The 14,244-nt window shown below is 52.4% G+C and overlaps 1 protein-coding gene across 4 annotated transcripts in view; it reads left to right on the top strand.

Moving 5' to 3' along the window:
- MGAT5 (alpha-1,6-mannosylglycoprotein 6-beta-N-acetylglucosaminyltransferase) overlaps positions 1-14,244 on the top strand; it is a 98,976-nt gene that overhangs the window by 75,224 nt on the left and 9,508 nt on the right. For all 4 annotated transcript variants that reach the window (XM_078603730.1, XM_078603747.1, XM_078603756.1 and 1 more), the window contains 5 exons: positions 2,988-3,134; positions 5,890-6,036; positions 7,667-7,783; positions 12,620-12,694; positions 13,861-14,018. In XM_078603730.1, coding sequence (XP_078459856.1) covers positions 2,988-3,134; positions 5,890-6,036; positions 7,667-7,783; positions 12,620-12,694; positions 13,861-14,018 — 644 coding nt within the window. The remainder of the gene's footprint in view (positions 1-2,987; positions 3,135-5,889; positions 6,037-7,666; positions 7,784-12,619; positions 12,695-13,860; positions 14,019-14,244) is intronic.

Genomic DNA, 14,244 nt, shown 5'->3' with positions numbered 1-14,244 from the left:
AACAACTGAAGCCACGCAGTTGAACGTTTTGAAGGTAATCAACACGTCGCATTCCAGCAAGCACAGAGTAAACTAAACTTAGTCACACATAACACAGGCTTTTTTATTTAGTTAGATCGCGTAAATATAAATGTGTTGTTAAACCCGCCACCACCCGACACAGACAATTACGTGGCAAGGTTTGTCACGTAAACAGAACGTGCCAATTCGTTGCTAGTACAGCACACCGGTGTGTTGGAGAGAAAATCCACAACATTTAGAATCTGAGTACGATGTTTCGCCAGTCAATACAACTAACTAAATGGACGATATTGGTCACGAAAGCCTACGTGTTCAACTAAACTTGGTAAAAACACAGTGAAAAACAGGATTCAACAGCCCGCCTGCTGTACCGCCATTTCTTGGCCATCTCCAACCCGGCGGGTTTTGGAGTTTCAGGATCATCGACTAGAATTCGCCAAATCTCTTCTGTCTGCACATGATAATAAATTCGTCCAATCACCTTCTTGGTTTTTAAATATTATCAATCCTGCATTTCTGCTTAAGTATGCTTTTACCCATAATGCTAAACAAACGTCAGGATGGCGCAGCAGTTAAACCCATGACTCACGGCAAGCGTGGCCTGGGTTTGAGTCCCGACTCAAGGCGGCACCCTTTCTGTGCTCAACTTGTTCCTTGACAGGTTTCCTTCGGTTTCTCCGGTTTCCTCCGAAAGCTAAAAACAAAAACATACAATGTGACTGGTATTGACCCAAACATCCCATTGCTTGCAAATTACTTAATTGGGATTGCGCACAGCAACAGCGCCCCCTGCTGCGAGAGCCTGGCGGTGGCCTCCTGAGGAAACTTGACTAACACAGCTGCCGTTCTGCCAAACATAGGACAATAGACTGTGTGCTGCCGAGTTAAAGGAGACCTTTACGGAGAGAGATGTGGTCATTAAAATGGTATTTTGATATGCCACGCAGCATTGCTTTTGTTATACTATCTACATGTTGATTTACTCAAAGGCGGCACCCTCATAAGTACATGGATACCTTGTCAACAGGACCCATTGTGAGCTCTTCCGCCCGATCTTAAAAAAGCAATACGGCACATACACGTACGTACGCATGCATACACGCGTGTGTTTGCGGTTTAATTTGTCTCCACTTTCCACCTTTTCAAGGAGTGCCTGTTAACGCCTCGTTAATATTGCCAACAAACTTGGCATTTGCATCTCTCGCGCCAACTCTCGCGCCAACTCTCACACCATGCCCATTCCCGGGATGGCGTCGTGGCACGGGGGGCGAGCGTCTCGCGCGTCCGTGGGCTGCTACGTCCACGTCTTCACGTGGCCGCTTAGCACGCGGTCGCTGGGGGTCGCGGGGTCATGGATCGGTTTCCCGTCTCCGCTCGTAGCTGGCGCTTGGGTTGACAAGGCGCCGCCTCTGCGCGTTCCGCTCCGTGCCGCAACCGGGAGAGTGGGGGCGTTAGAACTCCTCTTCCGGGTCTGTGCATCGACACTTGGGGTGGGTGAGCGCGCTTTCCCTTGGTGAATTCATACTTGGAAAACGGAAACTCAACCCATTTGTCAATAAACTGTGTGGCCCTGAAGAAAAACAAGTATATAATGGACAACATTTCGGGGAATATCCCTACTATATAGCACAGCGAGGCTGCCCGAAACGTTCTCTATAGATAACCGTATATAATTATAATTTATACGGCTACCCCTTGAGGGCAGTGTTATTGATGAATGTAGGGTTTTTTGTGTGCTCTCACTGTCAACGCAGTTTAAAAAAACAATTTGTGGCACCGAACATATTTGCAATCACTGTGACTTCAGTTTGTAACAATGTAGGGAAGAGATTCGATGGATTGTCGGGATTCAGATTTGCGAATCGACTATTAATTATTTATTGAAGCCGTTTCCCCCACGGCGCCTGCCACTGCAAAGAAAATTTCCGCTGAAACGGAACAATCTCCACCTTGAAGAGGTATAGCCGAGTCACGTTATCGCCCAGCGAGTTCACTCCACTCCTCTGCAGCAGCCGCGTAGCGGCAACAAAGCGTTGCTCCGTAGCTTTGTTGATTTTTCCGACGTTTTCCTTGTCGGTAGGGAGAGATGTTATTCAAAATAGATTTTTTTCTTCTGCATTTCGGGGTGAGTTTAGCGGCCTCTAGTGGCTGCAGCAGTCACGCCAACCCGTTGCACTACGTACACGTGTCAAAAGAATGCCGGTTCTCACGCGATCCACCGTTAAACCCCTACCCATGATTACAGCACGGTTTACTGTGACCGGAATGCACACGCCAAGTAATACGAAATACAGCGTAGTGGAGCCTCGGTGTATGAAGTGGAATGCGTTTTGGTCTCGTGATGTGTGTTCTTGGACTGTGGCTGCCATAAGCACTTTGCCTGCAATCCAGAACGTTGGAGGCAAGGGTTGATGGATCACCCCGATTCATTCAACGCCAAAACCCGCAGCGCTGTCAGGTCACTGGAAGCTTTCCTGGGCAAATAATTGGCAGTGCATTAAATAGGCTCGTAAAATCCATCTGTGCGGAATTTTGAGTGTTATGCATTGATATTTTTACGGGCACTCGGTTTTCTTCACACCATCAAAATACGGCTAACGTGGGCCAAATGTCCCAATACAGGACCCTGCTGAAAGAGTCTTGAGACTCGGTTAGCCTTTACAAATGAATGGAATTGTTGTTATTATTCACCTTTGCTTCCACGTGAGCTTTTGCGACCGATATAATGAAAATTCATTGTAGGATCGCGTCGCGCGAGTGAAATGTGTTGGGTGGAGCCGGGTGTACGACACTTTTCACTCACCCGCTCCGACCCAAACATAAATTACGAATCCACGTTTTTACTTTTTACCCACGTTCATATAACAGTTAACCTGCCTCACCTCTCGAAAGGAAAATCTGACGGCACCCATTCATGCGTCTACCCCCCACCCTGCTCGTGCGTGATGTCACGGCTCCGCGTGCAGGGCAAGATGCAGTACCTGGACATCATCGGCAAGTACACGGAGATCCACGGAACCGTGCACGGGGCCACGGTCAACGTGCCGCCCTACGTCAAGAACCACGGCATCCTGAGCGGTCGCGAGCTTCAGTTCCTGCTGCGTGAGACCAAGGTACCCTTTCTCCCTTTTGTTTGCCACCTGACGAAGCCAAAACGAGAACTCTGAGCGGGAAGCGAGTGGGAGGATTGCTGCCCCCCGCGAGCACAGAGGGGCAACTGGGAAAGGGCGCAAGTCTCTTTTTACTTTTTGTTTGACCCCCTTTGGATTCAGCACGTCTTGGAATTGGAGGCGGGGGGGGGACATCTAAATTCGACCACATATCCCTCGGCGAGATGCTGTACGAAATAGTGCTACTCGTGTATCGCTCGGCGGTGGAAAGGGTGCGCAGAACATAGGCGTTGTGTGTTAATAGAGAAGAGACGGCCCTAGAAAGAAGGGGAAGATGACGGTTTTGAGTCTCGACTTGAATATGGGCAGGGGAGTTAACAACGTGCCTCCGATTAGCACGGTTGGCTATGTACGCTGCGAAAGTAGTTCAACGTACATACAGAGGGGTAGGCACAACCTCCCACTGAGCAATGGTTGACTGGGTAGCTCCAACAAAAAACCCCTTCGTTACTTTTGTGTCGAGAGTATTTATCGGAGTAGAGTGAGCTGAGAAGGGGAGAGATCGGAGGGTGCCTGGACGGTGAGATGAGCAATGAGATGCGATTCCATAAAGGATTCTTGGAAACGGTGAGTGCGTTCTCATAACTGACTGGGGGACTGGATTATGGGTGCAGTGGAGGAACCTGAGGGCTCGCTTGGACCGGGTGGTCTCGTGGACGGGAGACTGCCGGGAGTCTGGCAGCGGCATCTGTTCCCTGGTATCACACTCCCAGCAGCCTGCAGCAGCTTCTATTTCCACACCGTTACTCGCTGACCCCGTACCTCCTGCTGGACATCTGTGAAAGAAAGCTTCATAGCTCATCGGATTTCTCCAGTCTAAATACAGATTTTGATTGGGCGCCAGTTTCGTTCGTGGGCGGTGGGCGTTGTGCGACCTCGTGAAAGCTGCAGCGCCACCCCGTGTGTGTCGCTGGGACATTGGCGGTTTTGATTCAAAGGTCAATTGCTTTGAAGTGGTCAAAAGTCGTGACTTTACCCGCACCCCTCCCCCGGGCGGAGCGGTTGAAGAGAAGCCTGCGCAAGGGGTCCGCATCCCAGCCTGTGGTTGTGCCCGAGGCTGCGCTCAGCACCGCCTTGCCGGGGCTCGCAGTGTCGTGTTCCATTTTAAGCGATGTTACTTTATAATTAATGTCGAATCGTCTTACATCCTCCATGGTTTCATATTCATTCTTAAATTTTGCTCAAACAATTGTCGGATTGTTTTTTCCGGCGCTGTTCGGTGTGCACCCGAGAATGTGTTGGTGTTTTTCTGTCCAAATTATTTATTTACTTATCTGCACATCATGTTCCCCGGTCACTGTGGGCTCTTGAAAAGATAAAGGAGCAGCCCTGCAATTGCTTGTTCATGCCACAGCTGGTGGAAGGGCCTCCACAATAGGTAGCTGCAGAGAACCCCTCATGGGTTGTTTTGGTCTCCTCTTCCATGTGCAGTGGCTTCTTAACTGGTTATAAATAGATGTTAAGCTTCGTATGTATGTTGAACTTCTTTATACCGTACGTAGCCAACTGCTAATCGGAGGTGCAAATAAACGTCGTATATTTCTGTAATCTATGAGAATCCCTTTAGGGAGCAGTCGTCCAGGGAACGTGCGACGTCGGCCCGACGTTGCACGTTCTACTGGGCAGTGGCGTGTGGTCGGGCTGGCGGAGGGCGATCTTCTTAATCTTGAACACGTTTAAACGTTTCCTGATATCGTGCGGTAGTGATCGTGCGGCTGGCATTGGGGAAGCCGCTGCATATGTCGCACAGCCACGAGGGGTGGCCGTGGATTCTTTTGTCACGAGTGGTAAAATGTAAACCAACTGGGGGCGAATCACGAGCTCAATTTTGGCAGCCACATCGATGCGCCCGGAGGGGCCGAGGGAGCGGGAATTAAATCTGCGAGTTAGAAGAGCAGGAACTTCCTTCGCGGTACGATCTCCATATGGCAAATTAGAAAGGTTACTCTCCAGGTGTATATAATTACAGTGGGTGGTCGCTTTCTAGGGTCTACTTGGAATCGTCCAACAAATATCATCAGAAGTCCGAGATATGATGCCATATGATGTCATCTCTTCCAAGTTAAGCCACATGGTATTCGGCCTTTCTACGCGAGCTTTCGCCACGCACGACCGTAGGGCATCATCAGGAGTGAAGACGCCTCCGGTTGTGAGTGGCGGAAGCTTGAGCACTGACAAGCACAACGAGCGGGCTCGACCCAGACGCACCACGCTGGGCTTCGGAGTCGCTGCGGGCACCCACGTGCCGAATCTCTCGGCGTCACGGAAACGGGGACGAGCGTGAAATGTGTAACCGTGCAGCAGCGGTTGCACTCTGCAATGAGTTGCATGCGAATGTTTTGTTTTCAATGATCAACCCAAATCACCCCGACCTATTAAAAATTCTTCACGGCGCGTGCGATCGATACGAGTGCATAATTGTGAAAGATCAATTTTGGACAACACCTGCTCCTTGGTAAAATCACGGCAGCTCTGCCTTAACATTTGGCACACAATCACCAACTGACAAAAAAATCCCTAACAACGCTCACGAGGCAATGACGCGCCGTCACGTGTTCGTAATAACCGTGAGATTTCCGTTTAACAAACACGAGGAGATTCGTTCCTTGGCAAAAACAACGCGAGGCTGTGCGTTTGGTTTTGGTAAAACAAATTAAAGCCGAGCATTTCTCTCATTGCGGTTCCCCCCACTCCACAGCTGTTTGTGGGGCTGGGCTTCCCGTACGAGGGCCCCGCGCCGCTGGAGGCCATCGCCAACGGCTGCGTCTTCCTCAACCCTCGCTTCCGTCCCCCCAAGAGCAGCAAAAACACCGACTTCTTCAAGGGGAAGCCCACCCTGAGAGAGGTACGCGAGCGAGCACCACCCCATCGCGGCGCGCCCCCTCGCTTGCCCACGGCGTGATCGTGGAGCTGTCGGGTCGAGCGAGCAAGCGGCCGTCCCTCGGGGCTCGCGATTGCCAACGAGGCCCCTCCGTGCGCCGACGCCCGGATCGTTCGCGCCGCGTGGTCTCGAGCCCGTGGGGACGGCGTGTCCCTACGAAGACTCTAATCGCAGGCTCGTCGCCCTGGCCTAACGGTCGCCACATGTCCCGGTTTTCCCACCATCGTCCTCTTGCAGCAGCCGCTGTCCTGGGCAATCTGTAAATCTTCCGGTTTTTGTTTCAGTTGTGTAATTATTGCGTAATGATTTGTCCTTCCCCCTTCTTTCGCACTGTACGTAGCCTACCCGTGCTAATCGGAGGTGCGGGGGGGAAGGACAACAAGGGCAACTACATACATATATATAGATAATAGCAATAATCCACCACTCAAGACTGGTTCCCCCTTTCGGGATTGTGAGATATTCTTCTTCCCGGAGGTGACAACGTTGGCCCACGCCACGATGCCGGTTAAACTTGATTACCCTCGCCCTCCCCCCCGCCCACCTCTGTGAGACGATACGGAGGCAGCGTAACCGCTCGGGCAAAGCGGGGACGCTGCCCCGACCTGGCCTCGACGCACTTGACGCTTTTGTTTGGTTCCGTCACGTGGCGCTCTCGTGTTGCGAACCTGTAATTCAGTCGCTCGTGTAACCGAGTCGACTCGCTGAGTCTTGGTCGCTTTCACTTTTCCTGCAGTAATTAGGGGTGAGGTTTTAATTATGCAACATTTGAAAATTACTGACCGCTTAGTTCACATAAGGGTAGCTTACTAATTAGGCCAGTTATTTTTGAGATTGTAATTATGCCAATTATTTGCCCAGGAAAGCTTCACTGAGTCTGCAGACTTTTTTAAGGAGGGTTCTGGATGTTTGGTCGGTACCACTAATAATTGCTTTGCTTGTGAGGGGTAAATGGAGGGTAGAGATTAAACCCGCGCATACGAGGGGAGAACACAAAAACTCTGCACAAACGGATGCAGATTATCCACTGAGTAGACCAGATGTAAGGGTGTACTGCACCGATCACTGTTCTGCCGTCTCCCGACACGTGGCAGTCAGGTGCCTGCAACGCATCTCCCGTCCAGGCACTTGCTGCCTCAAGCCTGCTTAGCTTCCCAGATCCAACGAGGTGCGGAGACCAATATTTGTGTCGTTCTTCGTGGACTCTCATGAACTCTGCAGGCCGAGCTACAGACACCGTACCAACAAAAAGCGTTCTCTCTTGCTGTCGACCAGACGCAGGATAATGGCCATTTTAATGGAATTGATGTTGTTGAATGTGGGGAGTCCTAAAGAGACGAGTATCCCAAAATGATAAAACATTAATCGTTTAAAAGTGGAGGAAAACACAAACTCGCGCTGATTGAAATGAGTGAAGCGCGAGAATAACGGAGCGTTACGCACTGCGCACGGATGCCACGCGCACATCATCGCGATGCGTTATACGACTTAACTGTGGCTCACCCGCGGCCCTCGTGCCGTGCCGTCTCGCTGTGCCGTGCGTTCCCCCTCCAACGTCTCTCCCCCCTCTCCCCGTTTGCCGCTTGCCCGCCAGTTGACGTCGCAGCACCCGTACGCGGAGGTGTACATCGGCAAGCCTCACGTGTGGACGATCGACATCGACGACCCGCAGGAGGTGGAGGCGGCAGTGCGGCAGATCGTGGCACAGAAGGTGGACAACGCACGCTGGGATCGACTCTAACCAACACCGACAACACCACAACCACCAACAAACCACGACGACCACCAACAAATACCAACCACCTGAAAAAAACACCAACCAGTACCGCCGCCGCTACCAGCACAAACCATGAACACAGCAAAGTGCCACCACCGTTGTCAGCACCACTGTAGGTCAACACTCGCCAATAACAACACCAAATATCACCAATCAATAGCACCACCAGGAACACCAATCTAAACGCCAACCAGCACCACAACCCGAGGATGCCCTGGGACTAATTGGTGCTACCCTGGCTGCCCCGGCTACACCCGTGGCTTGTTGTTGTCGCTACTGTTGTTGTTTTGTTGTTTTGTTGTTGTGGGCTTGGGCGCTGGTTGCCTTACCCTGATCTGCGCCGTCACGGTGTTCATTTTTGTCAAGCGCCTTGAGATGGAATTCCATGCAGACGTGATAATAACGTGTTGAAATCTTTGTTACTGTTCTTGTTGTTGTTCCAGCAGTCTGCACGGCTAAACGGCAGACGCGCCTTGTCTTCGCCTTTCCCACGAGCGTGCATGTGCGTGGCTTTGTGCTCGCCCACAGCACTTGCCCCAAACAATCTGTTAAGGCTATACGGGGGGATCTTTGTCTTTGTGCATTTTCCCTTGGGTGGTGTGTGTCTGTGTGTGTGTTGGGGGAGCGGGTGATGGTGGTGGTGTGTGTCTGTGTGTGTCTGTGTGTCTGTGTGTGTGTGTTGGAGGAGCTGGTGATGGTGATGGTGTGTGTCTGTGTGTGTCTGTGTATGTCTGTGTATGTATGTGTGTGTGTTGGCGGAGCTGGTGATGGTGTGTGTATGTGTGTCTGTGTGTGTGTTGGGGGAGCCGGTGATGGTGGTGGTGTGTGTCTGTGTGTGTCTGTGTATGTCTGTGTATGTGTGTGTGTTGGCGGAGCTGGTGATGGTGGTGGTGTGTGTATGTGTGTCTGTGTGTGTGTTGGGGGAGCTGGTGGTGGTGGTGGTGTGTGTATGTGTGTGTGTGTGTAAAACAACCTCCTACCTCCTCGCGGTGCCGGACGGGCAACACTGTCGTGGGCAGTGCTGTGGGGGGAGGGCCAATGCCCATTGGCCTCTCCCCTCATGGCGTCTGTGACCACCACAGTGGCTAAACGGGGGCTCTGGACGGGTGCGAGGGGCTGGTAACCCCTCCACCTTCAATTAACCACCACTAAACTACGAAGTAAACATAAACCTGTAATTAATAAGCTTGTGCCGGAGGCCCCGGGGGGTCAGGCTTTTATGACGTCTCCTGGCCAAACCCCATTTGGCGGAGCCAGGAGATTGAATTTTAACCCTCGGGGCTCCTCCAGAAACAACGAAAAACCATTGCGGATGGCCACGTGGAATGTTCGAACGCTCACTGCGGAGGAGAGGCTGCCACTCCTCTGTCGGGAGCTGGACCGGTACCGCCTGGATCTCTGTGGCATTCAGGAGGTCCGGTGGACCGGTTCTGGCTCCTGCCACCATGAGGGGTGGACAGTCCTCTACTCGGGGCAGGAGACTGCCAAACAACAGGGAGTGGCTCTTCTTCTGAACAAAAGAATGAAGGGGGCGTGGGAGCGTGGCGGTGAGGTGTGGGAAGCTGTAAGCCCCAGGATACTTTGGGCTCGCCTTCCCATCAACCAGAGGCGAGGAGTGGTGGTCGTGGTTACTTATGCCCCCACCGAAGACGAACATCTGTGGAGGGATGCAGGCAAAGCCGATGAGTCGGACGCTTTCTATGACCTCCTGTCACAGGTGCTGGCTAAAGTGGCCACTCGGGACAGAGTCATCTTGTTGGGTGACTTCAATGCCCGAGTTGGTCATGATACTGGCACCTGGTCTGGAGTGATTGGAAGGCATGGGCCAGATCAGCTCAATAATAACGGTAGGAGGCTGCTAGATTTTTGTGCAGCCCATGGGCTTGTAATTACCAACACGCTCTTCCGGCATCGGCGCATCCACACAACATCATGGATGCATGCCGGGTCCAAGCAAGAACATCTGCTGGACTACGTAGTGACGGACCAGCGGATGCGAGCCCATGTCCTTGACACCAGGACCTACCGTGGAGCTGATCTGCCCTCTGACCATCGACTAGTCATCTGTAAGATGCGCCTGCCATTCTTCCACTCCGGTGGTGGGTGTACACCCAGGATCCCATTCCAACCAAAAGTGGCCTGGTCTAAGTTAGCTGATGAAAGTTGCAAGCGAGAATTTCATCATCGCTTGCAGCTGGGGTTGGCATCGTCCCCCACTCCACCTGATGTCGAGGGTAAATGGGCGAGGTTTAAGACTGTGACTCATGCAGCTGCAATGGCTGCTTTGGGTACGCGGTCCAGACCTCCCCGGGAACCCTGGCTGACGGAGGAGGTGTTCAGGTTAATTGAGAAAAAGCGACAGGCCCACTCTCATCGCCTACAGCATCCCACGTCAGAGAATGAGGAGGTTTACCGCAGTCTTCGCTCGGAGGTTCGGAGAGCCGTGAGGCGCTGTAAGGATGGGTGGTGGTCGCGGGTTGCTGAGGAGATGGAGTCTGCCTCAGTGGCCCGCGATCACAAATCACTATTTAACTCCATCAAAAAAGTAACCTGCAGCGCCACACCTATTACCATCATTAGAGGAAAAAACGGTGATCCAATCTCCGACCCCCAGGAACAGGTTTGCAGATTTGCTGAGCATTTCTGTGAGGTCCTGGGGGAGGGAAAATCTCTCAGCCAGGAAAACATCATGGCACAAAGTGGGGATAACCCTGCTGAGGCTGCGGTGCCTCAAATATTGGAAGAGGTCACCCCCTGTGAGTGGCTGGCTGAGGTACCGGCTGTTGAGGAAGTACTGAGGGCGATCCGGAGTCTGAGACCAGGGAAGGCACCGGGCAGAGATGATCTCCCAGGCGAAATGCTGAGGGAGGGTGGCGTTTGTGCACAGACTGCCCTATATGACATCATAACAACAGTCTGGACCACTGGACGGGTTCCGCAGGACTGGAAGGATGCCCTGGTGGTCCCCCTCTTTAAGAAGGGGGACCGTACCGACTGTAACAACTACAGGGGCATCTCACTCCTCAGTGTGCCGGGTAAGGTCCTGGCAAGGATTATTCAACATCGCCTTGCTAGGCATGCTGAGGAGAGGCTTGCGGAGCCCCAATGTGGTTTCAGGAAAGGGCGGTCCTGCACAGATGCCATATTTTCTGTCCGTCTGCTACAGCAGAGGTGTAGGGAATTCCAAAAAGACCTACATCTCTGCTTTATTGACCTGGTCAAGGCCTATGATACCATCAGTAGGACTGGGCTCTGGGTTGTTCTTCGTGCTTTCGGAGTCCCTGACCCTCTGCTCACGATCATTAAGGACCTTCATGATGGTGAGCGGGCCCGGGTAAAACTACGTGGCCGGGAGTCGGAGCCTTTCCCTGTACACCTTGGGGTGCGACAGGGATGTCCTCTGGCTCCCACATTATTTAACATCTATTTCGACTGCGTAGTTCGTGAAGCCTTCAATAGCTGTACCGGGGGAATTTCCATTTGGTACAGATATAATGGGAGGCTGATCGACGCCCGGGTGCGATCAAGGGATGGCTCCCTATTGGTCAACCACGTTATGTATGCCGATGATTTGGTAATAGCTGCTCATTCAGAAGAGGAGTTGGAGACGCTGCTGCTGAGACTGGAGCGTGCCACTAAGAGGTGGGGCCTTACCATCAGCCCCACCAAAACTAAGCACCTGCCTGGGTATTTTGTACCATCGGACACTCCACCCCCACAACTCCCAATTGGTGATGGGGCAGTTGTGGAGAGAGTGGAGAGTTTCCCATACCTGGGCAGTGTGCTTATGACCGGCTCCAGTTTATCAGCAGAGGTCTCACTCCGAATCAGTCGAGCGGCAATATCTTTTCATCGGTTGCGTAACGCTGTGTGGAAGCTACCTGGTCTGTCGCTCCGCACGAAGCTTCAGGTCTTCTCGGCCACGGTCATTCCCTCCCTTCTCTACGCTTGCGAAACGTGGACCCCCCTAGTGGAGCATCTTCGCCGGTTGGAAACATTTAGGCTGGCCTGCCTACGATCCATCCTGGGTTTAACCAGGCTGGATTGTGTGAGGAGCTCACAAGTCCTTGAAAGATCTGGGCAAAGTCCCATCAGTGAGCTCCTCCGGCAGGCAAGGCTGCGTTGGCTGGGTCATGTAGCCCGCATGCCCAGCCACCGCATGCCTAAACAGCTTTTGTTCGGCCGGATCGAGGGGGCTAAACGGGCGCGGCACGGGCTAGAGAAGAGATGGAGTGATGTGGTACAGGAGGACGTGGAGCTGAGTGGACTTGCCGATGACTGGTACCAGCGGTGTCAAGATCGGCCTCTGTGGAGGAGGCTCGTGAAGGACGCTACTGGGCAGTTGGAGGCAGTCGCCCTCCAACAACAACGGAGGGCGGAGGAGCGACGCTCACAACAACGAGCGGAGCGACGGGTGGCTAAAGCACAGCAAGTTGGTACAGTAGGGGGCACAGGTGGTGCATCAGCCAGTCATCTCGGTCATCTCGGTCAGTCGACCCGTGGCACCTGGGTCTGCCCCGTGACCTCCTGCCAGCGGGCGTTCGACACTTCACGTGGCCTCAAGGTGCACATGGCCTGGCACAAGCGTCGTGGTGACGTCACCGCCACTTAGTGGCGAATGGCGGTTGTTGTTGTGTATATGTATGTATGTCTGTCTGTATGTGTGTGTGTTGAGAGCTCCGCCACGCACCCGGCGGTCCTGCTTGGATTCCCGGGAACGGCTCGTGTCAGCGTCGCTTTGTTTTGTGCCCCCCCCCCCCCCCCCCCAAGACGGAGCCGTACATGCCGTACGAGTTCACGTGCGAGGGCATGCTGCAGCGGGTGAATGCTTTCATCGAGAAGCAGGTGAGAGACGCCCCCCCCGCGTGGCGCGCCGAGGGAGCGCCGCGTGGGCCGCAGGGATCGGAGCTGCGGGTGGTCCCTTCGTGCCCTCTCCTCACATCGCCGAGACCCCCCCCCTCCTCCCACCCCTCCCCTCCCCCCACCACGGCTCAGGGGATAGAAAATAAATCCATACTTCACAGCAGGCAACGTTAGAGCATTTCCAGAATCGCTATGAATGGATTTTTTTTGCTCTTTTGGAAGCTTGTTATCTGCCAACTGTGGCAGCCGGCGCTTCTCGCTACTTATTTGTAATTAGTAGCTTTGTAACATCGCATCGATCCGCGGATTAAAATCTTTTCTGACGCTTGCGATGCGTGCTCTGAAACTCGGCACGTAAGAATGCATCGGTGGCCTTTTTGTGAAAAATGATACGCCTGTGATTTGCTGACGTTGCATTTAGGTGTGCCTAGCGAAGGCAACTGTACAAATGAGAACACGTTTAGACGTGATAGAAATGAAACGATTAAAAAAATGTGTTAGGGAATAAGACTTGAATCAACATTCAATGCTTTTTCCCCCGAGTTGTGACGATTCATTGGATCACTTAGGAGGATGAGTCGTGACACGTCTGATAATTAGCACCCCATCTCTCCAGGATCGATAAAATAGGTAACGAATTGTGGGAATTCTGCAATGGTTGTACTGTGCAGGCATGGGTCCCTGCCATAAGACATGCTCTGTGTCTGCTATTTGAGACCACCATTCAATGCACATTTGAGTGGCTTTTTGTAGTAAGGGTTGAAGTTCTTTATCATTATCATTTTCTTTTTTACTCATGAGTCTAGAATATCCCAAAGTTGTATGTATGTTCAACTTATTTTGCACCGTAAATTGCCAAACCGTGTGATGGGTTTATATTCCTATCTGCTTCACTTCCATGTTCCATTAAAAAAGATTGCAATACGACTTTAAGCTTTTATATCATGGTGAATTTGTGTTTAGAATTGAAGTGTTCAGTAAATGCCACAATTTTGGTACCATGCTAATGTAAATGTTGGAAATAGCCGAGGTGATGGTTGGTGATGGTGGTGGGGGAGCGAATCATCACGTTCTTCCCCAGACCCTCGGCGTTATTAACCACGCACGCATGTCACGCTGCGCGCACCACGCCGCTTCCCCTGCTGCAGGACTTCTGCCATCAGAAGCGGCTGTGGCCACCTCTGAGCGCCCTGCAGGTGAAGGTGGCCCAGCCAGGCCAGTCGTGCAAGCACCTGTGCCAGGAGAGCCAGCTGATCTGCGAGCCGACGTACTTTGCTCACCTCAACAAGGAGCAGGACCTTAGACGGTAAGGCTTTGTCCATCACCAATAACAAAGCTTCAGACTCGTGGGGAGTTGTTTGTTTTTGGGTTTTGTCTTCCGTCGTTATTGAGCTCGTTTACCCGGGAAAGCCTCGCTGACTCTCAAAGGGCACCCTTTTCAGGAGGGTCCTGCCAAGTCTTCTCAGTGGGGGACGGTGTTGTTGCATGTGATCGCAATCGAGTAATTTGCGTCTCAATATTTCACTATTGGG

The sequence above is a fragment of the Lampetra planeri genome, chromosome 2 (assembly GCF_965212315.1).
Source record: "Lampetra planeri chromosome 2, kcLamPlan1.2.h2, whole genome shotgun sequence".
Lineage (NCBI taxonomy): Eukaryota > Metazoa > Chordata > Hyperoartia > Petromyzontiformes > Petromyzontidae > Lampetra > Lampetra planeri.
The sequence above is the reverse complement of the archived record's forward strand: the minus strand, read 5'-3'. Positions and strand labels throughout refer to the sequence as shown.